General features: G+C 39.9%; 1 protein-coding gene across 2 annotated transcripts in view; it reads left to right on the forward strand.

Moving 5' to 3' along the window:
• LOC127001633 (heterogeneous nuclear ribonucleoprotein U-like protein 1) overlaps positions 1-23,441 on the forward strand; it is a 62,892-nt gene that overhangs the window by 26,000 nt on the left and 13,451 nt on the right. The window contains exons 1-7 of one of the 2 annotated variants that reach the window (XM_050866522.1): positions 945-1,339; positions 7,424-7,705; positions 9,244-9,510; positions 11,718-12,025; positions 12,128-12,313; positions 13,153-13,275; positions 15,647-15,898. In XM_050866522.1, coding sequence (XP_050722479.1) covers positions 1,201-1,339; positions 7,424-7,705; positions 9,244-9,510; positions 11,718-12,025; positions 12,128-12,313; positions 13,153-13,275; positions 15,647-15,898 — 1,557 coding nt within the window. In that variant the 5' untranslated portion in view covers positions 945-1,200. Of the gene's footprint in view, positions 1-944; positions 1,340-7,423; positions 7,706-9,243; positions 9,511-11,717; positions 12,026-12,127; positions 12,314-13,152; positions 13,276-15,646; positions 15,899-23,441 lie in introns of those variants that run through there. The other variant, XM_050866521.1, reaches the window with a different exon arrangement.

The following is a 23,441-nucleotide window of genomic DNA, read 5'->3' on the forward strand; positions in this document are numbered from 1 at the left end:
ACCTTCTGTACCCGACAGTGTCGCCCAGTCGATATGGGGGAGGTTAAAGTCGCTGTTATTAAGTGACTGCCTTAAGACGCTGTACATTTCAAGATCGGCATCGAGTGATTGCCCCGGAGGCCTGTAAGTGACAGATATATTTAAATTGACTTTTGCAATGTTTACTCGCACGCATAAATGTTCAACGTTACTGTTTCTTGGTGTTTTGTCAGTGGGTTGCAAGTAGCTTTTGACAAATAGGGCGACACCACCCCCTCTACGGTTTACACGATCATTGTTGAAGAATCTGTAGCCATCTATGTTGTATTCGGAACTTAAATCAATATTAGTGGTGTCGATAAATGTTTCGGTTATAGCAATTACGTCAAAGTTTTCTGTCAGAGCAAGACATCGCAGTTCATCATATTTGTTTCTTAGGCTACGCGCATTGAAACTAAGGACTCTTAGGTTATCTTGAAGCTTGGTAATAGAGGTGGTGGTACTGGAGGGTTCAATGTTACGAGTCTGTTGCGGTGTATGGTGTCTATTTACACGGGCGGGATGGAAGGACGTGGCTGAGAGTCGTTTTTTGTTGTTGTTGAGAGAGAGAGAGAGAGAGAGAGAGAGAGAGAGAGAGAGAGAGAGAGAGAGAGAGAGAGAGAGAGAATGAGAAAATGTCAGAGAAAAAATGTAAGAAAGAATGAGAGTGTTAGATGTTGTTGTGTGGGATTTACCCCCTAAAAAGGGGGAACGGGCTTTGTCAATTTGTTAGAGAGAGAGAGAGAGAGAGAGAGAGAGAGAGAGAGAGAGAGAGAGAGAGAGAGAGAGAGCGTATCCTTTTATTCATATCCAGAGCTGATTTAACAAGGCTATAAGAAATCATATAGGACTTATGATAATCTTAAGGCTTGTATATATATATCTTTTTATTTTTATTTTTTTATTAAGTAAGCTAAAAATGACGTGTTGGTATATAGTAAGTCGGCTTGGTGGTCCGCGGCCACACACACGGCCCCAAACAAGACGCGTCCGGCTCGGCCAATCACCGCCCGGGCTGGCCGCGGCGCGCCGGCCCGCCAATCAGGAGGCGCGTTGCGTCCCCCGCGGGCGGCGCCTCAGCTTCGCCATATTGTGTGTTTGGGTGGTGGGTGCGCGGGAAACGACGTGTTTGTCCCCGAAATTTACCCTGCAGAAGTTCTTTTGGAGGATAACCCGTCCAGGATGAGTGATATAGCAGACCCGAGCAAGCTGAAGGTGGCAGAGCTGCGAGCTGAGCTTCAGGCACGCGGGCTGGACACCAAAGGCAACAAGCCGGTGCTGGTGGAGCGGCTGCGGGCTGCCCTGGAGGAGGAGTCAGCAGGTGAGGCAGGACTCCCCAACACGACTAATTCTTAAATAGGGTGTCTTGGGTATCTACAGTTTGCTGGGGAGGGAGTGGAGGACTCAGAAGACTGTTCAGGCATCAGGCTTACATATTTTAGAGCGTGGGTGCGGCGGTGGGCGGCACGTCTATTTTCTACAATGGCACCCCAATGTGGGACCATGTATCTACAACACCAATGCTTATTAGGAACAAGCGTTTCGTGCTTCGAGATGCTACTACGACAAAAGTTAATATGCTGTTTACATTTTAAGGGGAGCGATTGGTTTAGGGAGGGGCAGGCGTGCAAATATCACTGGGGAAAAAAAAGGGTAAAATTCCACTGTCACCCGTAGGACACTTGGATGAAACTATTTTTGGTTAAGATTCGTTTTAGTACCGTGCCAGTATTTCATTACCTAACTTATTAAACATCACTAGCTCTTCATATATCTTTTCTACAAACGTTCAACAATCGTGGAAATGCTTTCAAAATCCAATTCAAGGACTATTTATTGTTGAAAATAAGGGATAATATTCTCTGGTAGATTTTGGTGTGCTATGAAATAATCTGGGTTAAGATTTGTTTTATTAATGTGCCAGTATTTCATTACCTACCTTATGAAACATCACCAACTCTTCATATATCTTTTCTACAAACGTTCAACAATCATGGAAATGCTTTTTAAATCAAATTCAATGACTATTTTTTTTTATCGTTGAAAATGGGGGATAATATTCACGAAAGCGTAGCCTCCTCTGGCGGCGGTCCAGCCAGTGTTACGAGAAATACCTCCTCGCAGAAATAAGTTGCATATACCTGTGGGGGGGGTCCAGGGGGACTGTGCACCCCCTAGTTAGGAGGGGGGTTGAGGGGGAGCCCCCCCCCCGTTAGAGGTTAGGGTGATAGTTTATAAGAAGTCTGTCTCCCCCTCTGCCACTCAAGCCCCCCTACCCCCCAAGACAAGCCTGGGAAACTGGAGGGAACCAGGTTTTTTGGGGGGGGGAAGCCCATATCACTGAAAAATGGGCTTCCAAAATTTTCACTCCGTCCTGTGTTGCGTACCTGCGTAACTTTCGATGGCCCACACCGCATGTCGAATATATTTAAACTAATACAACCAAACATTATAACCTAACTGGCCCTACCATATATCTATAAATCTTTTGGGGGATGATATGGCTGTAATAGCTCCGAGAATGTGCTGTGCTGCGTTGGGTGGCTTCGATTTTCTAAGTCCATTGTTATTGTTTCACTCGGGGCTCTATAGACAGACTGAGCCTCATTGCTGCCTTGCAGTGCACCATACAAACTAGTTCCTAAGTCAGTAATATCCAGAATGCACATTGATCATTATGATTTTGGAATTAAAGCGGTCTTTACGAGTTCTATGTTATTTTCTTCTATATTTAAACAAAGAATGGCACAAATATTTGTAGTTTATAATTTTAAAATATTATATTCATGATGTATTACTATGCGGGATGTATCGTGCTGTCAGCTGCCACGTAGCACGGGAGCAGCCTCTCAGTATTCCCCGGGCCGCCATTCTGAATGGATGTATTGACACTCAACTGTTCTTTAGTCTCATCAAATTATCAATCTACTTCACCTCGGTAAGTATTGACTGACTATTTAGCCTCTTTATTGGTATCCCTCAGGAGGCACCTCGTGCGACATTGCACCGTCAAATAACTTTGAACCGAGTTGTCCCTTTCGGACCCAACTACAGCTTTTGTAACGGCATACTCCTCAGGGCCAACACCCTGAAAACCCAAAAACTGAAATATAACCATTAGTAAGAGCCTGTAGAGGCACAGACGGGGACATATACAGGAGTCCACCCTATCCGGTGCGCACTGCCCAGGCTCTCTAGGAATTCCTTAACCCACCATATGCGAAGTGACACGGGCGTGTCATATCGGATGCGCTGTACACTTAACACTCAACCGCCTAGAGAGCGTTATATTGAGAGCCTGGGAACCAATGGGGAATCTGGGTTTTGGGTGTGAGAAGGCAAATTGACTGAAATATGGGCCTCCAAAATTTCCCTAAAATTGGGAAAAATCCCTAGTCCCGAAACTTTGAGGAAAGTTGACTAAACCCGTACAGTACCGGCCGATTTAAATATTTTTGGCATGCCCAGTACCGGCCATTTTTTGGGGGGGCTTAAAATTGTTCCATGTAATAGGAAGAGTGGAAATTAAAGAAAAAAACATGTCATTGACCTACTTTTCGCAGGAGAACTCCATGAAGTGTTACCACGGTGTGGCTGGAACTGGCCCCTGTATGTGATTGATGGTTTATGGAGGATTTGACAAGTAATAGAGGCCAGGTAGCCCATTTTTGTTGCACACAGGTGTAGAATATTCCAGAGAGCACCATTTCATGGGGTATAAGTGGGATTTTCAGAATTTTAGCTCACTCGTACACAATACCTTATACAAACAGTATTTTCTACAATCAAAAACTTTTTTACAGGTATGTGCACTTTATTACTGATCTATTTTCTTTAAACTAGATGATAAATGAATTGGTAATTGTTTCTCAACCCCCTTTTAACATACTTACAATATTCACTATATTATTATTTAGAATTGTGTAAATAGCGCATTCCACTATTTACACATGCATCTATATCGCAGTCCACACTATATCACACTAATACTTCATGAGAGTGTGGTATTCTCTGATGCAGGGGTCAACACAGCCCCACATCACACTCAGGACAGTAGAATCTCAATATAGCCTATATTCTCCTCATCTGGCGCATAATCCTTGTCCGAACCAGAGTCTGAGAGTGCTCCCACGTCTTCTTCAGATGAGGAAACCTCAAACTCACTGTCTATCGCCATATGGCAATTGGAATGGGCCGCCGTGATATTGTTTACACTTGGTCTTGATCTTGATCTTGATGTCACAAGTGGCTTCTTACCTGGATTTCTTACCTGGATGAACTTTCCCTATGAGCCATGCTTGGGTGAACCGTCAGGCAAAGAACTGAAAGGTCTCACCAACCAATGTGCCAGCCTATCCAAACTCATCAAACAACATAACATAATCTAATAAGACATAGGCTGAAGAGTGCATTGGGAGTTCATATGGTCAGGGATAATAGTCGTAAAGCTTGTGGCCAAGAAAATCTTTAAGAGCAGCTTTGAAAACACCAGGGTCTCTCAGCTCAGCGACTCCAGAGGGAAGTGAATTCCAGGAGCCAACAACATGAACTGGAAAGGAACGACGCTGACACTCAAGGGAACAACGAGTATGAGCAAGCTTGAAGACATGACCTCTTGTACCTATAACTGGAGCAAGTTGGAATAGTCTAGTCAGGTCAAAGGGGGCAACACCATGCATGATCTTCCAGCACTCGATTAGATCAGCTCTCAATAATCTCCCACGAACAAAAAAAAAGATCAAGAACAAAGTCTGTCTGCATAGGACAAGTTCTCTAGGCCGTCTATGTTGGTCCACTTTCGCTGGACTGACTCCAGTAGCTTAATGTCCCCAATATAGCCAGTGTTCCACACAACTGAGCTGAATTCAAGTAGAGGACAAACATGAGTAGTGTACAGTGCCATCATAAAATCACGAGACCGACACAGTGTTGATTTCAGTAAATTGGATGCCACACCACCCGCTTTGGAAGTCACAGAATGAATATGGTCATGAAATTTCAGTTTAGTATCAAACATTATCCCTAAATCTCTGCTTAGAGTGGTAAATGGGATAGGAATATCACTATTGAAGTATTGGTCGAAAAGGCCAGCAGGAGGAAGATCTCTGCCAAATCTCAAAGCCACACATTTATCTGAGTGGAGGTAAAGACCCCGTGATTTTGCCATTCCATTCAGTACATCAGTATCTTGCTGGAAAGTAGCTATACAGTTGATTGTAGAGGAAATATTATTACTCTGAACCTTCATATAAATTTTTAAGTCATCAGCAAAGATCTTATATTGACAGCTAAGTGATGATGCCAGGTGGTTTATGTAAATAAGAAAAAGAACGGGACCCAGGACTGAACCTTGAGGAACACCACTCATCGCACTTTTGCACATACTAGAATAACCGTCAACAACAACTGACATTTTCCTGCCGGTAAGAAAGTTATGGATCCAAGACAATATGTTACTAGAAATACCCAAATGATGTAACTTTGTGATCAAAATGGAATGGCAAACTGTGTCAAGAGCTTTTGAGAAATCAAGTAAGATCAGGTCAACTGTACCTCCTGCATCAACACTGACTAATTTCATCATAAGTCCTTGACACTCCTTCCTGCTCTAAAGCCAAACTGGGCATCAGGCAAAATTAAATTATTATCCAAGTAAAGATTAAGTTGTTCCACAATAATTTTTTCAAGCATCTTGCAGCATACAGATGTTAGACTCACAGGACGGTAATTCAAAGGGTTTGAGTGCAAACCTTTCTTAAATATAGGGACTATGTTAGAACTTTTCCATGTTGAGGGCACTTGTCCAGTATTTAGTGATTTTGTAAAAATAAGGTGTAAAGGGTAAGCCAGATGATTTTGACAAGATTTCAGCTTGGGATTCGGAATTCCTCCCCAGCTTGGGTAGTGTTGCCAATGATACAAACGCACTCGTGCAGTGTTGCCATTGTCTGCTGCAGTCTCTGTAGCAAAAATAAACCCGCCACATTGACTGTAACAGTGTTTAGCAAGCCTGACGTGTATACGCGTCGCTATAGTCCATCGACTCTTAACTTGAGCCCTGTGGCTTGGGCCAGGGAAACCTCCATTCTTTACAGATCTAGCGATGACCTGCGCATGGTGATCTGTTTCAATGTTAGTCTGTACATTATCTATTTATGGAACATATATATATTCATAATACGACTGCATGGTGTTATGAAAGGCTTGGGAATAGAGGGAAAGACAACGACTGAGGCGCGCCCAAGGGCTCAAGTTAAAATCGATAGACTATAGTATTTCCTGCAACCATAGGCGCTGACGCGTATACGCGTTGCTAGTACTGTACAGGTTAAAGACAATTCAAACAAGATATTGAAAAAAAAAAATGTATCTACACCAATGATTATTACCATATATTACTTTTCTTGCATGTGAAGCACATTATTTTACAGTAAAAATTGTTAGAGATAAGTTTAAAAAATCTGGTTCGGAAGAGAGGGAGGGGGTGAGTGGGGCAAAAGTAGGGGATGTAGGGAGACTTTTAGGTCACAATACTTACCTATGTAGTGATCTTGACTTCCCATAATATATTTATATCAATAAAATCATGCATAAGGATTTTGAAACTCAACCAGCCACTCCCCTCAGTGGAAGAATGCGAGGTTGAGCAGGAGGAGGATGAGAGGGCAGTGTGAGCTTGGTGACTGTATTATGATCCGTAACCTTACCCATCGTCAGTTTCATCAGTATATTACAGGTGGCCACACCCCCACATGCCCTTGAATTTTGACTGGCCAAGTGGCAGCCAATTGCCGTGATGGAAAAGTTAGCATGCTTGGCTGAGGAAGCTCACACTGCCTTGCAGTGCTATGGGATGCATGGGGGAAAAAAAAAAGAAAAAAAAAATCGAATGGGAACAAAAGGAGGAGGTGGGCTGAAAAAGACTAGTAACTGGAGGATTGGAGATCAGATAAAAGTGAGGAGGGCGAGATGGCTAGCAGACGCTAATGCAGTTACTGGGCACGGTTGGTTAAAAAATTATTCTCGGTTGGTCCCCGTGGATTTCTGACCCTCTGACCTTGTCTGTTATATCCAAAATCGTTTAGAAGCGGGTCCGTTGTTCTGAGGGTTTACTATACTGAAAAATCCTTGCTAGAGCTGTAGATGGCAAAAACAGAGGTGAGAGGAGCAGTAATGGGGTGTGTGACAAGGCACAGAAACCTATCTTTACTTTAGGGGTGCTTGGTTAAACATGAAACTGAAGAATAACAACAGTTGGGTAGTTTAGTAGTTTTAATGCACCTCTGTAAAAGTTGTCACCATTAATATCCTGTAATTTTGTTTTTTCTTATACATGTTAGGGTAGTGTCAATGGGGATGTCTCCTTCTCTCCAATTTTGTTGTTAATTAGCCTTTTTTTTCACAGCTAATGAAGATGAATCACCTGGTGGAGAGGAGGAGGCAGAGGAAGTTCCTCAGGAAGAACAAGCTGATGATCCAGCTGCAGGTGCCACGGAGATGTCTGAAGACAAGGCACTAGAGTCACCACAGAAAAAGTCTGAGTCTCCTCCCAAGAGAATGGAGCCTGTTCAAAAAGAGCCTGAGCAGAAGCAATCTGAAGAGGAGCCTGAGCCCACACCAGCGGTCAAGTCAGAGCCAGAGGACTCAGCAAAGCTTGGCTATGAAGATGCCCCAATGGAAGAATTGGGTGAGTGTTAAGTTCTGTCAGTTCTGCTAACTCTGTCCCATCCTTTCTAGTCCTCACTCATATCTTTAATGGGATTGGACGCTTGAGAAAAATTGTGTTTTAAGGGTCACGCTGGTGAAACTGAGAAAAAAGTTTGATTGTACCCTTATTCATTACACATTTTATCTCAAAGTTTCATTGCCATACAACCATTATAAATGGTTACAAAAAAAATCATACCTATAATGGTGTGTCGGGAGTGCCTGCGCTCTCAAGACCGATAGGAGTCTCAATAGATGTTGTCCACTCCAAATTTGTTGTACTATTTTTTTATCATAGTTTGTAAAACAACTTATTATGGTAATGGGGTTGTTGATGGGACTCCTAAAGGAAGCCTACCAGTGCTCTCTGCAGCAGCAGCAGCAGGGCCCAAAAAAAAAAAAAAAAACGCTCTCCTTCACTTGCAATGAAGCTTTGAAGCATCTAAGAGGACTCTACAAAGACTTCACATCCAGGAGATTCACCGAACAACGCCACAGGACAAGAGAATAAAAGAGGGAGAAAGTCAGTGATAGCACCCCACCTGTGTGTGATAATATTCTGCAATGCCACAGTATGTACAAAAATAACACTTCTCAATATTAAAAGCTATTTTTTTCAAAACATAAGTTATTGCACTTTCGGTGATAATATTGACATTACTCTTCAAGCAATCAAAATTTGGATATCAGGATAGAGATTGGTAGGAGAAGGTTTCCACTGTGCAACATAGGGGAAAATGTTTTGCATATTCTTATATGGATTTTTTAGTAAAAAAAAATTGGTGAAATTAAAACTGCATTTTTTTCCCAGACAATGCAAAAAGATGAACAAAAAATTAAACATTGGAACTTAAGCATTTAATACAATAAGTAAAAGGCCACAGTTACAAGGTCCTAGTGCATGAAGGTGCTTCAACTGCAGCTCAACTCATGGCGGGATATGTGAAATGTCAACTCTTTACTTAACCAAGCATTACTAATATTGGTCTGGTTGTAAGTGCTTGTAGTTGTAATTTGCATATGTTGTAATTTGAGGACTACCTGTCTGTTAGTGGTAAATTACTTATTGAAAGCACTGATATTGGCATTTTGTAAATTTTTATATGAGCCATAGTACAGATGAGAAGTATTTAAGTAACAGTGTGAATAATCTTAATAAGTGCCTCCAATTCCCACTTAGATCATGTGACTAAAATTGCAGCGCCCTAAAAGAATATTACTCAGTCATTAAATCTGTCCCAGGCTCACTGTTTAGAGTGAGCAAAGGTCTCAATATAAGAGGAAATACACAAAGCAAACCATTAAATAACTAGGCTATTGGTGAAAATCTTGTTCTTATGTGAAGTTTCTGACAGGTGTCTAATAATATAATTAATAGTACAAATTCTCGGCTTTGTTTGAAGCATATGAACTGCTGTCATTGGTTTCCTAGCCCTTACATCCTGTTATACCTCTTGTTAGTTTTCTTTAAGTGGAGCAGAAAATAAAACCTTTTATTTTATTTTTATTTTTTAACAGGTGATAAGAGTGAGACTGGCAATGGAATGGACCTGAACATCAAAGAGGAAGATGCAGAGGTTAAAGAAGAACCTGTGGAGGTAAAGGAGGAGGTCCCTGAGACTGAGGAGTCTGGAATGGCTGCCAGACGGGGTGAGAAGAGGGCCCTCTCTCGTTCACGTTCTCCTGAAGCTGCCCCAGAGGCCAAAAAACAACGGCCTGAGGTTGAGGAAGTGAGAGTGGAAGATGAACCTGACTTTGACAAAACAGTGGTTGCCTTAGATTGGTGTAAGTATATTTTTCTACCCTTTATGATGCAATACCCCTTTATGATTTATGATATGCCTCCGTTGTCTAGTGGTCAGCATGCCTGGCTTCTACTCCTCGGGCCCGGGTTCGAGTCCCGGCCTGGGCAGTCGGCGTGCAGCTCACCCAGCTGTTCATCCTCCCTCTTGAGTTGGTCGATAAATGGGTACCTGGGAAAACCTGGGGAAGGTAAACTGTGGTAACATGGATGTCACACTGGACCTGTGTCCCGGGGTAATGGGCTGCCTCCCACCACAGGCTCAAGGACCAATGTTACGGAGATGAGCACTGAGGCCATGCGCTGCTACAGCGTATGCCCCCAACTTTACCTTTTTACCTTATGATGCCAAATTCTAACTGCAAACTTATATCTCATCTTGCAGCAACTCAGCTTCATTTAGGTCAAGGATTCTGTGTTATCTCCAGCAATTCTTTTCAGCATCCCCAAAAATCTTTCCAACACTTCACTTTTTCCTCCTCCTCCTTTTTTTTTTTTTTTTTTTTTTTTCTTCACGCTACGGGCATTTTCTCCCGTGCCTCCTGTGCCATCCGGACCGTTTCAGTAGGCGCCGAGCACTAAATTAATTTTTTTCTGAAGTTAAATACTCCAATACTATCACTCCCATCAGGTTTATCTTGGTCTCATTAGATTTGAGTTACCTTGAAAGACTAGGATTAATGATGAAAATCTTCGATCGAGCTGTATTGGGAGCATGAGAGGTGGGAAAGCAGGTGAAGTGAAGTTTGTTTCTGGATAGTTTCAGATACCTGGATATTTGTGAATGCTAAAAGAACAATGATCAACATAAAATGTCCAATTTCAGTGTAGTACAGCTTGCTCTGTTATGTTCACTGGTTTCAGAGATTGAAATGTTTAAATTTGATATCATCTATTTGTTCTCCACAGTCTTACAGCATTATTTACTCATGATTTGTATATCTCGACAGCTGGCATAGGAATGACTGATAGGAGGAGGTTACTAAATTCTGAAATGCACTGTAAGAATATCAAAAGCACATATGACCCATTTTAACTACATTCACTGAAATATTCCAATGGGAAATGGCTTGTGTTATATAACATATTTGCAAGAGTTGAAGATGCACTGCTGTTGAAGACACAGGGCAGGGTATGGGCCTTTGTGGAGCTGTAACTCTTGCCATTATGTGGAGGGAACCCCTTATTTCACAACATATCCCCCCTTTCACTCCCAATTAAAAAATCAGGCATTAAAAGCTGTGGAGAGTTCCAAAGTTAGGATCCACTTAAATATTGCAACACTTGTGACCTGTCTTTAGGTTAGCACAAATTGGTTTTCACATTTTACATTTTCTTTGTTTGTCTCTGATGATCTACAAACTTTGTTCTATGAAATTTTATGATCGTTGATTTTGAAAATTCAACTTCTTTTAAGTTTTCTGTAATTTCCAGGATAATTACGGGAAAATTAAAATTTATACCACTAAATCAGCTTGACATTCTTTAAAACTTTCTTCAAATAGGTTTTTATGAGAAGTGTACTTAAAAAATGGCTGTTTTTTTTTTTTTTTTTTTTTTTTTTTTTTTTTTCATCCTTGGGAGGCATTTGCTATAATTTCTGCATCCCTCAGGGGTTAACCCGGTAGCAGCGGGGATCATGTTTCTTAATGGTCCCTCTAAGCGAGAAAAATGAGAAAAAAATTATCACTCACACAAGCCATTTCATAATATATATATCAAAGCATTTGTGATCAGTTTATGTATCATCTAATTTGGGGGGTTTAAATCATGGCACAAATTTGGCCCATCGCTGCTACACAGTAAAGCCACAAATTTGGCCCATCGCTGTTACCGGGTTAATGAGAGCAAAATGAACCTGATTGCAGTGCTAGTTTTGGAATAATTGATCTCGGAAAAAATAACTGAAGCATTCGGTGCCTACTTACAATTTGAGTGCATAAGTTGTGGGAACAAATACCCGTAACCTAGGGGTTAAACATGACACATAAGGATGACATTACAAGAAACAATCAAAGGATGATCATTCAACATCAAACCTCATAGTAAAAATGAAAAAATAGACAAAAAAATGGATGATGCACCAAATAAAGAATTTTTTGCAAGCTTCTTGGTTTTGGAATAGGGAAGAATGCTTCATCTCACACTTGAAATAAGTTCCATTGATTTTATATATTTGGTTGCTTTTCAGACAACTCTGACCTGAGCTTGGTTATTAGCAAGGAGGATTTCCTAAGTGCTCAGCCTCTGACAATGCAGGGGTTTGGCTATGTGTGGCATGGTGTGCGAGCTACGTATGGATTCACCCGTGGACGTGTCTTCTTTGAGGTGAAGGTAGAGGATTACTTGCCAGTACCTCAGTTGGAGGAGGAGGAACAGCATCCCCATGTTCTAAGAGTGGGTTGGTCTGTTGATGATGCAGGACTCACACTTGGGGAGGATCCTTTCAGTTATGGCTATGGAGGTACTGCTAAGGCTTCTACTGACTTGAAATTCAAGGTTAGTTATATATTTTATGTAAATGGTTCCTTGTGATAATTGGTGCTTCATAAAGCAGAGTGTGCATGCATTACATACACTAACTCAGCTTTCCATCTCCAGAGCTATGGCAAGACATTTGGAAAAGGAGACATTTTAGGCTGCTTCCTTGACCTAGAATCAGAACCAATTGTGATGAGCTTCACTGTCAATGGACAGAATCAAGGAATTGCCTACGAGATATCTCACTCTGATCTTGGGGACCAAGCTCTTTTCCCTCATATTTTAACAAAGAACACCAGCTTCAAAGTAAGTGCTATTACATAAGTTGAGTTAATATCAGAAGCAGTATGCTTTGTAGTTATTGTAGGTAGTGTTGTTAGAGTTTTTTTTGCAGCAGTGCCACACACAGTTTTGATTTGTCTTAGGTTTAAATAATTTTGTTTTCTTTATTAATGATCTATCAGTCATAGAACTCCACACACACACACAATTTATTTATTTATTTTTAGTTGCTGCAATTGTCCCAGACATACAATGAAATTAGTTGTTGAGGTTGAGATGGCTTAACCTCTTCACTATGGCCTGGCAAAAATAGCACCTCGCCCTGTATCTGGGCTGGCCGTGTGCGCAAATTTTCAAATGCCGCTACTGAATATAACAAGTTTTAAGCCATGTACTCAACATAATCATGTATTATATATATGAAAATGTTAAATTAAATGGTGCACATAAAGAAATATAAATTAATTGATAATTTTGAAATGTATGCATAAATATACAGAGAAATTTGCGTTATGTGTAAATGACGCGTGTCTGCTGAATTGTATTTTCTTATATTAGTTCAGTTGTGATAAAGAAATAGATTTGTGGAGGAAAGTGGAGGAGAGGGAAGGGAAGGACACAGATGTAAGATCATGGAAAATATCCCACTGATTCACTAGCAATACACACAGATTTCACGGAGTATAAGGCTGAAATAGAGGGAGATAAGCACTTTGGTGATGGTGCAGATTCAAGCTGTAACTTGTTGATTCTCTCTCTCTCTCGAATAATTGTATTAATGTGTAGATTTTCAGAATTAGTGTTGCCTTTGTATTAAAGTTTCTCTAAGAAGTTGATCCTTTATAGAATGGTTTTGTTTGCAGGCAAATTTTGGGTCTGAGCCAACATGGATGGAACCCCTGACAGGTTACACCTTCACTGGAGAAATTCCTCTGGAGGATCGGGTTCTTGGGTCTCAGGGACCAGAGAAACGAGATGATGCTGAAGTAAGTGGCTTTCTCTTATTTTGCTTTTATTTGCTCTTTAGTTTATTTTCTCTAGTAAACATCAATATCATTCTAGAGGTGCCTAGCATCTTGTTATACTCTGCCTCATACATTGCAGATTTTACTTGTTTTTACCTTCAAGCATGGCTTAGGGTTTCCAGGGCATGCTGCTGCAAGCTTGCCCCAGAGGGTACCAGGTATTAATCGGGGGTTGTGTCCCGTCTCCTGGAATCTGTTCCCTTCTATAATTCCTTCCCCTTCTGTCTCTCTCCGGCATATGACCACAGATGTTGCACCGACTAAACGAAGCTTTCCAACTTTTCACCCCCTGCCCACTCAAGGGCTGCCAGGTACTGGGGGCCATATTCTGGTTTCTAGCCATATCAGTTTTGGAGCAAAATTTTATGGTGCATGGCTGCATGCCATTGCTAACCCCAACCACATATTTTAAATGGTGGCCCTAGCCTTAGCCTAAAAGGCAAACCCTACAAGGCAGCAAGGGCTATGAGGTTTACCACCCACTATTTCACCCATAGCTGGGACTGGATGGCCATTGACCCTGATAAACATGAGAACATCTGCCCTTAGAATCCTCAAGATGTGATGATGGATTTTGAAATGGCTTCTTACAACACCTTTATTGCCTCTCGGTTATTCTTCTGTAACTAGAAAAAAGTAATTACTTGTAATTACTTTGCTGTAAATTACATTGGTTCAGAGAGAGGTCGTGGTCAGAACCACAGGGGAACAGTTCCCAGGTTCAAACTTGCTGATTGGAATGTGCGTGAGAGAGCCGTTGAAGATAAACCTCGCACCAAGCACAACTTGGAGGGCCTTCACAATGCCCTTCAAAGTTCTGTAATTCAAACCCACCCTAACCTTTGGTTTCTTATCAAAGGACTGAAAAAGGAAGTAGTTCTTGCAAATGTGAAAAAGATTAAGTTAGATCAGTCTGGATCAGTATGTAAGCCAACTAAGTCACTAAGGACATCAAAAGTCTCATTGAAAAATATGATTCAAATGAAAAGGCATTTCCTTCATGCTCCAGGGACGAATAACCTGGGGTTAAATCAACTGGGGCATTTCACCCAGGGATGAATCACCCTCGCACCTAAATATAGCCTGTTCTTAAGAAGGGTGGTTGCTTTAACCCTTCAAACTATAGTCTCACAGCTTTATTTATTTATTTTTTACAGTAAAGGAAACAGCTCAAGGGTGAAAAAAAGAACAATAATGAAAAAAAAGCACGCAAATCGCTGCCCCTATAAAAAGTTATGAGGAGTGGCCAAAAAGATAGGTCAATTTTGGGAGGAGAGGTGTCCTGATACGCTCCTCTTGAAAGAGTTGAAGTCGTAGGAAGGAGGAAATACAGATGAAGGAGGATTGTTCCAGAGTTTATCAGCATGAGGGATGAAAGAGTGAAGATGCTGGTTGACTCTTGCATAAGGGATTTGGACAGTATAGGGATGAACTTGAGTAGAAAGTCGTGTGCAGCGGGGCCGCGGGATTTGTCTTTGTAAAGTTTTGGAAACAGTTTCAACAAAAAATTTCTTAAGCATGGTATATACAGGTAACTTGATTTATGCGAGTTTGGTTTACGCGTTTTTGAAATAATGCGGGGTCCAAAATCCAAATAAATGTTTAATTTACATGTTTTTTTCACTTATACGCAATATTTTATGGAGTGGCCACCAGATGTCTCACGCAACTGGACTCACATGGCACCGCGGCCACACAGCTGAGCTCAGTTCTTCCCGCATGCCACTTGAACAACAATACAGTACCCAAGCTGCCACACTACTCAATAGGGGTGGGCAGGTACCGGTACTAACGGTACCAGCTATATGGTACGGTACCAATACCAGACTGCTTGGTACCAGTACCAATACTAGCCAGTCGCTCATGGTGTCCCTCATTTCTTCCTCACACGAGTGAGGCAGAGACAGAGTGCATGAGTGGATATCTTGGTGATATGGATATTCTCTCTCTCTCTCTCTCTCTCTCTCTCCACTGAATGAAGTGAATAATTATTTTTCGATAGAAACCTACCTGCTTGATTTACATTGTTTTTGATTTACGCGACCTCTTCAAGGACACAATACTCGCGTAAATCGAGAGTTACCTGTACCGTATTTTACAGCTTATAAGACATTGCATCTTGGAAGACGCACCATGATTTTAAAGATAATTTTTTAAGAAAAAATAAATGTTGCCATGTTCTTATTTTCTCCACTGCCGAATCATTTTCTCGGTGGGCAGTGGTCCTCCTGATTCAGAAACATAACTTTTTCCATTTTAAATGCTATAGCTATTGGGTAAATGACGTGTGTTAATCTGGTTTTCCTCCTCTAATTGTATTGTATGTTTTCAGGTGATCATGATGGTGGGTTTGCCCGGTGCAGGCAAAACCACTTGGGTAGAAAAGTACTGCCGTGAGAATGTAAACAAGAAGTACAACGTATTAGGTACTAACGCCCTCATTGATAGGATGAAGGTCAATGGATTGCCTCGTCGCCGAAACTACTCAGGCCGTTGGGAAGCCTTGATTGAACGCTGCACCAAATGTCTCAATAAGTTGCTAGAACTGGCCTACAAGCGCAGGCGCAACTTCATTGTGGATCAGGTGAGCTTAACCGCTGTGCCGCTATGGCCCTCATAAGCTCGTGAATGATCCACTGAGTGGCCTTATGGCCAGACAGGACTGTACTACTGCCAAGAACGGAATGTTGATAGTGACAGATAATAAATCTGAGGGTAAGTACGCATTGATCTGTCAGACATCCAAGCAAGTACCTGGAGCACATCTTTATATATGACATGTGAAGGTCAACAATCAACATCAGGTACGGTGAGTTCAAGGTAAGTCCAGTAACTATGGTCTTCCCTTTCAGGTTCCCAAGGTAAGTGTCCTAGATTTTCAGGTCGAAGCATCATTTAATGAAGGTATGTTGCTTAGTTTTCTTCTTCTACCCCCAACATTACACCACCCCTGGAAAAAGCAACAGGTAAGGTGTTAAAAATCCTCTTCAAAGGATGACAACTTTATAGGTGATGTATGGATAATTATCTTCTCAAGGATAAATAAGTAACTACTGAGTATATTAGGGCAGAGAAAACGGGAGTTCTTTGGCTCCTAAAGTGTTGCCATTGATCCTATATTTAAGGCATCAGGAAAGATATGAAGAAAAATATAATAGATGAATGGGATTGTTATGAATTTTAGTGAATAAGAATGACGCTAGTTAACAACATTGACCTGTTGATCATTACAATGACTCCCAATCCTTTGGTAATTCTGAACATTATGGATAACTAAAATGGAGAGAAAATAGTAGGCATTTGCCATTTTTAATGTTAGGCAAAGGTAGTGAAGCAGGCTTGTTATGGATTCAAAGTATGTTAGATGTCACCAATTAATATTTTTGCAGTATATGCAAATGTGAGTAGGTAAATTTAGGAAGTATGTGATAGGTCATATATTCATATGAATATATGCTTTTAGGCTTTATTTTTACAAAAATGGCAGTGCATTTGTAGTTGTTTTGATTTGGGAAGTTCGGTATCATTTGCAAATTAGATAAAGCATATAGAAAATAGATAGTATGGGGCTGCTCTCAAATAATGGGATTGCAAAAAGTTTCCCACAGTTAAAATTTCCCTAATATCATAAAATTGCTAAGTTATGTAACAAACACTGGATGAGTTGCCATGCTATAGTTTTGAAAGAAATGTAATGAGATAATGTCCTGAGGTAGAGGAGAGGTGAATAATCAACTCACTAGTTACATCTCCCATCTTAAAAGAATTATATCATTATGAATTTTAGGCTGGAGAGGTTTTATAAAGGTTTTCCTTAAAACTTTATATATCAGAAGGTAAATGAATAATAGGTGTATATGAGAACTTTCTGAAATGGCTGTTGAAGAGGAGTAAAAAAAAAAAAAAAAAAAAAAATCACTGCACCCCCAAAGTGGAGATCATCAAAATTGAATAATCAAAAATGGTTAGTAAGGTCTTGATACTCTCCTTTTGAAAGTGTTACGTTGTACAAAGGAGGAATACAGAAGAAAGAAGGTTGTTCAGAGTTTAACAGTGATGGCCCTTAAATAATAAAGATGCTGGGTAACTCTTGCATAAGGGATTTGGGCATCATTGGGGTGGGCTAAAGTAGAAAGTCATGTGTAGCAAAGCTGCAAGAGGGAAGGAGGCATGCAGTTAGTGTGTCCAGAAGAGCAATTAGCATGAAAATTGAAAGCTAGATGCAATATTGTGGTTAAATCCAAAAATTAAGTCAGTAAAGAAAAACCCTTGTCAATTTAAGAAAATACAAATGTGATCACAGTATGTGGATATGTATCATTGTCTGGTTATGAAATACTGTGTTATAGTGTATCTTGGAATAGCGTGTAACCAGCACATAATGTGATGAAAAGAAAAACTGTATTGGTAGGGTACATTGAGCTGAATTTGAATCCATCTTCATTTCTCTTATGTTATTAACTTATCAATATTAACCTATTCATTGCCAGAGGCAATGACGCTTGCCGACCTCCTGGTGCTGGGCTTTTTTTTTTTTTCTTTGGCTCCATCCCTATATTATGACATTAAACAATAAATGTGCATTTTGGGCACTTAAGTTGACATTTTCCATGATGATGGCCTGCGTAGTTACAATATCGTGGGTGAAAGTTGTTGCGCCTGGACCGTAGACATGATACATCTATAGGTAGATACGGTGTAAGTTATGGAGATGTAGTTTTTTGACGTATATACTATCATATGGGGTATATTATGAGGTTTTGAGTATATTTAAGCACATCGCGAGGGGAACCATGCATATAATGCATATAAAAGGTGACACAGAGGCATAAATTACATTCAAACCATGACACAAATTTATTGTATTGTAGCATTAACAATATTTACTTAAATCTTTTAGTCTATATTAATTTTATATATAATGACTTATAACACTGTTGTGCACACTTTCATGTATGAATTATAACACTATTGAGGATACTCATATTGCGCTGTGAGTTTTTAAACTGCAGTCCATATATATAGGGATGTGACACTGAGGTGACGGATCAGGGTGTCCATATACATATTTATACGGATGTGGCACTGAAGGGGTTAATATGTCTCTGAAGTCTATCATTCATTTCATGAACATCCTTGACGAGGACTTAGTTTTTGAGAATATGTCATGGAATTTGTCTGACTTGAATAGCACTTGAGATATTGCTTCCATCCTATTTCTGTTCTACCATCCTATTATGCAGCTTAAGCCTTGATATAAGCCAGGTTTGACTGCAGTGTTACAAGCATGTCCCCAGTGCACAAATGCACAAATCCAGTTTTGTTTGTCAGTTTATGTCATTAAGATAAATAAACATGCATTTAGCTACATCAATTGCTCACTTCATCATATCTGTCTTTATTTGCTTAGCTGAACGATATCACAAAGTCGCATCTATCCTCAACACATTAGCAGTCTTGGCCATGGCTACAGGTGTAGTTATATAACACAAGTCATTTCCCATTGGAATATTTCGGTGAATGTTGCAAAAATTAGCCATATGCGCTTCTATTCTTGGGGTAAATTTCGGCAGTTGAGATGTACAAAAGTCGTGTGAAAAAATTTAGTCCGTAGAAAAAATACATCAAATTAAATTTTAACATACTTTTATCTCAGAACTACTGAACATAATTGAACAAACTTTACTGCACTGAAAGCAGGCATTTTTGTTGATCAGTGTTTTTTTATTTATTTATTTATTTATTTTTTCATCATCTGGATATATCTTGGTATCAGGAAATATAAAAAATTTGGACAGCTAATGCCCCCTCATCCACATTCCCACCCTTCCTGCTGCCATTAAAGTTTGAATTAAGATTTTCATCAATCATTGTTGTGTTCAAGGTAACTCTAATCCAATGAGATTAAAATGAACCTGTTATTGAGTGATAATATTGGAGTAACTGACCTCAGGAAAAATAATTTTAGCACTCGGTGCCTATTATTCAATAGCCCACATGGCACAGGAGAAAATACCCATAGCCTATGGGTTAATTGATTAGTTTTAGGAAATTTCACAGGAAAGTTCTCTAAAATATCATGTTAAGTACTCGACATGTTCTAGCAAGCCAGTCATATACCAGCTCAGATTTTGATTGACCACCTGATGAAAATGTAGTTTCACTTTTAGTAATTGTTAAATGTTGATTTGTTGTCATATTGCAAGAGTGAATAGCTTTTTTCCCTTCACATTTTTTTTTTCAACAGATTTTTCATTTCACACTAAAGTTTATTCACTTAAAGAATTATACAAGTTCGTATTATGAAGCTGTGACTTCCTCTTGGGCAAAATGGATCATCAGTGGCAGTAGTTTGATCTGGTCAGGAAGGGATGAGTTTGGCTTCAGGTTTCAACCCCATACTGGGTTTTACCTAGATATAGCCCTTACTGCTTATGCACATCCATATGAGGAGAGCATTCACCTTTTGTCTATGTACCTTTTTTATATTAGTCGAATACAAAGTATGTAATCTTAATTACTGAATTAACAGGTTTTTATTACTTTTTATTGAAGAGCCCAGAAAAGAAACCCAGAAAACTTACTTTGTGATAGATGCCAAAAACATTGAATCTTTTAAGAGCTTGAAAATGAGATTTGCAGATAGGAAGTATCTATTTGGGAGTGAATGAAGATGTGCAGGAGAATGCCAGGGACATGGAAAAAATGTACATAAATTATTTATCGTAGATATGGTAACCATACATGCAGAAACTATTTAGGATTATTGAGTCTCCAAACCACTTCAGATCGATGAATAGCATAGATAATTTTGGCACTGTCTGAAGATTAAAACAGAGCAATTTGTGTTTCTGCATTAATGTGAAGAGGATTGCTATTATTGTAGGAATTATTGGGCATGATTGCAAAAATTTTGTGAGGATTATTTTAGAGTGAATTTAAATGATAGTGAGCTTGCAGTAAGTAGTGGGGATGCTCAAATCAAATATGGTACACACTTTCCCTGTGAACAGTTCTTGTGATTAGAATACTCACAATATCTCTCAATACAGGGAGTTCCCTACTTAAGTAAATTTGAGCTATTTGAGTTTGTATATATATATATATATATATATATATATATATATATATATATATATATATAGAGAGAGATATATATAGATAGATATATATAGATACAGTAAAACCCCGATTATCCGAAAGCGGATTATCCAAAAAACCGGATTATCCGAAATTGATCTGGATAATGCAATTAAAAAAATTCTTTTCTATACTAAAACGTTATAAAACATCAAAAATAAATAAAAGTAACTACATATGTACTATATTAACACATTTAAAATTGATAAGAACAGTTAAAATGAATATGCTTTCTAATACATTGCGAAATAGCTTGTAACGAATAGATCAATGTATTAGACAAAAACATTAAACAAACTCTCAACAACACCGTCCGCGCCGCTTCTCGCAGCAAAAGAGCGGTAGGTGCGCGTAACGAAAACACTACTGCAAGATTACTCTCACACCGTACTCTCAAGACAACGACACAAACACGACTCCCCTCTCCACTCCATGCCACATTCCCCTTCCAACATACGAGTTGCGCGATAATATGAGTCATCATACTGTGTCTCCACCTGCACGATGCATCAAGGTCACACTTGCAAGCTTGCACAACCATTCACAATCGCACTCTGCAACATTCACAATTCAGATCTGCAACGCTCACAAGTATCAACATACACTGGTCCAGACAAGGAGACACACAGACAAACATACAATAAAACATTTACATCACATGTTTTAAGCGTACTACTTTGTTTAGCGTAGCGTGTGTTTGTTTGGTTTCATTGTTTACATCGTCAGTCGGCGGCAGTCGCGTCACACACTTCACACTGGGCAGTCGCATCGCGTTCTACCTGTGCTTCCAAACGAGAAAGCAAGACACAATGCCGACGATCAAACTGGCGGCGATCAAAATGGCGGCCATAAATGCGGATTATCCGAAAGAGGCTTCCCCCCTTCCATTTCGGATAATCGGGGTTTTACTGTATGTATATATATATATATATATATATATATATATATATATATATATATATATATATATATATATATATATATATATATATATATATAGTTACATTAGTGGTGCTTTGTAATTTGCCAATTTAAAATTACTATGGCCATATTATATATTTATCAAAATTAACTTTTAAACAAAGTGTCAGGTAAAGATGATAATCTGGCACAGCATGTTTCAGACCTTGCCCTAATTCATTCAGTTTGTTTCATTAACAAGATGTGGATGATTCAGACATTTGCAACATACACTTTTAAGAGTGACGGAAAGGTTAGTTTTGCCAAATGCAGTGGATTGTGATGCGAGGCTAGTGTGACGTAGCTGTGGCATAGTCACTCACAAGAGAAAGTGAGAGGTAAAGGAAATATAGGTGGTTATAGGAAATGAGACATGAAATGAAACTAACCACCTTTACTTCTGTTGCCACTGGAAAAAAATTCATACATTGGCCACAAGAAGCATTTAATATGAATAGACAGTGAATAATGGAAGAATAGCAAGAGAAATGTAGAATAAAGGACTAAAACAAGCAGGTCATAAAAAGTCCAGATTCAAGACAAAGTCCGGTGTGTTGATGCAGGGCTGTGGGAAGGGTTAGGACTTGCAGTTAGCAAGTACTGAAGAGCAGTCATCATGAAAATATTGATAGTAAATAGAAGATAGGCAACATTGCAGCAAAGAGGTAGAAGACTCACTAAGAGGAGTTGATGAAATAAGTAGCCTTTGCTGTCCGAAAAGGCTGATGAGTGGAACTTTCCCACACATGAGATGAATATTCCATACAAGGGCAGATATGCCCCTTGGTGGCTGAGTGGCTAGTGTGTCGGTGCCGCGTCCAGAAGGACATGGGTTCGCGTCCTGTTCACCACCACAAGCTGGGATTTTTCAGTCACTGCCGAGTGGCCTAAGACTACCCACTTGCTTTCCTGAAGACCACCTATCAACTTGGACTCTAGATTCTCTGTAAGAATGGCTCAAAGAGGAGCTCCAGGAGGCAGCATGATCCAAGCAAGATGGCGCTGCAGTAAACACTTGCCTGCGCCTTAACGGGCTGGTGTCGACCATCAGGCCCCACCAAGAAAGCCTACTGGCTCCATAGACTGAAATGTTAATAAAAAAAGTAAAAATGAAATCTGGGAGGGGGAAAAAATGGCAGAGACAATACAGAATGCCTAAGAGATGAGAAATGGAAATTTTCAGTTGAGATTTTGAGTTAGGGGTAGACTAAACATGTTAAGTGCAGAAGAGGACAGCTGAGTGTTATCGAAGAGTAGGGGATAGATCCTTGGAAGATTATGTTGAGTATTCAGGGGGAGAAATTGAGTTTTTTTGCATCAAAAGACTTGTAAGTTCCTTCCCCCCCATTCATAAATGATAGCAGGGTCAGATATTAAGCCTTCTGTAGCGTCCACCCTTGAGTCCTGTAATTCATTTTCGGATGGTCTTTAGTTGAACGACGTTGAGTAATGCAGAGTAGAATCATCAGTGAGTAATGGATAGAACATTGTTTGGAAAGATCATTAATGAACAGTAGAGTGAAATAGAACAGAACTCTGCAGAACACCACTTGATAGGTTTAGGGTTGGAACATTGACTGTCTGCCACAGTAGAAATAGATTCCATTGAGTAAATAGGTATTTGTAAAGCAAATATTTGTGCCAGACTGTCAAAAGCAGCAGCAAAAGTTTCACGGAAATGGCTGTGAGAGATTGACCAAGAGTCACATAGGAAGTCAAGATATCCAGTTGCATGGCTTTTGCAAAATCTCCAGTGGTGATGAGATAGAAGGTTAGAAGTTAACCTCTAAAGGGTGGGGGTGTATGGTGCAAACGGTTCTCCCCATACAGCAAAGTTCTGACGTTTTCCTGAAAATTGTTCACTTTCCATTATTAATTTCACAGCTCTCCCTAATCCAGTAGGTTTAAATTTGTGAGCATTCGCTTTATCCATCTTCATTTTTTAAACTGCCAGAAACCCAAAATCTCTGCATCTTGTGGTGTTTCCGTGGTGATGTAATGAAGTGCAGTAACTTTTAGCTCTCAGA

This window comes from Eriocheir sinensis, chromosome 21 (genome assembly GCF_024679095.1).
Source record: "Eriocheir sinensis breed Jianghai 21 chromosome 21, ASM2467909v1, whole genome shotgun sequence".
Classification (NCBI taxonomy): Eukaryota; Metazoa; Arthropoda; class Malacostraca; order Decapoda; family Varunidae; genus Eriocheir; species Eriocheir sinensis.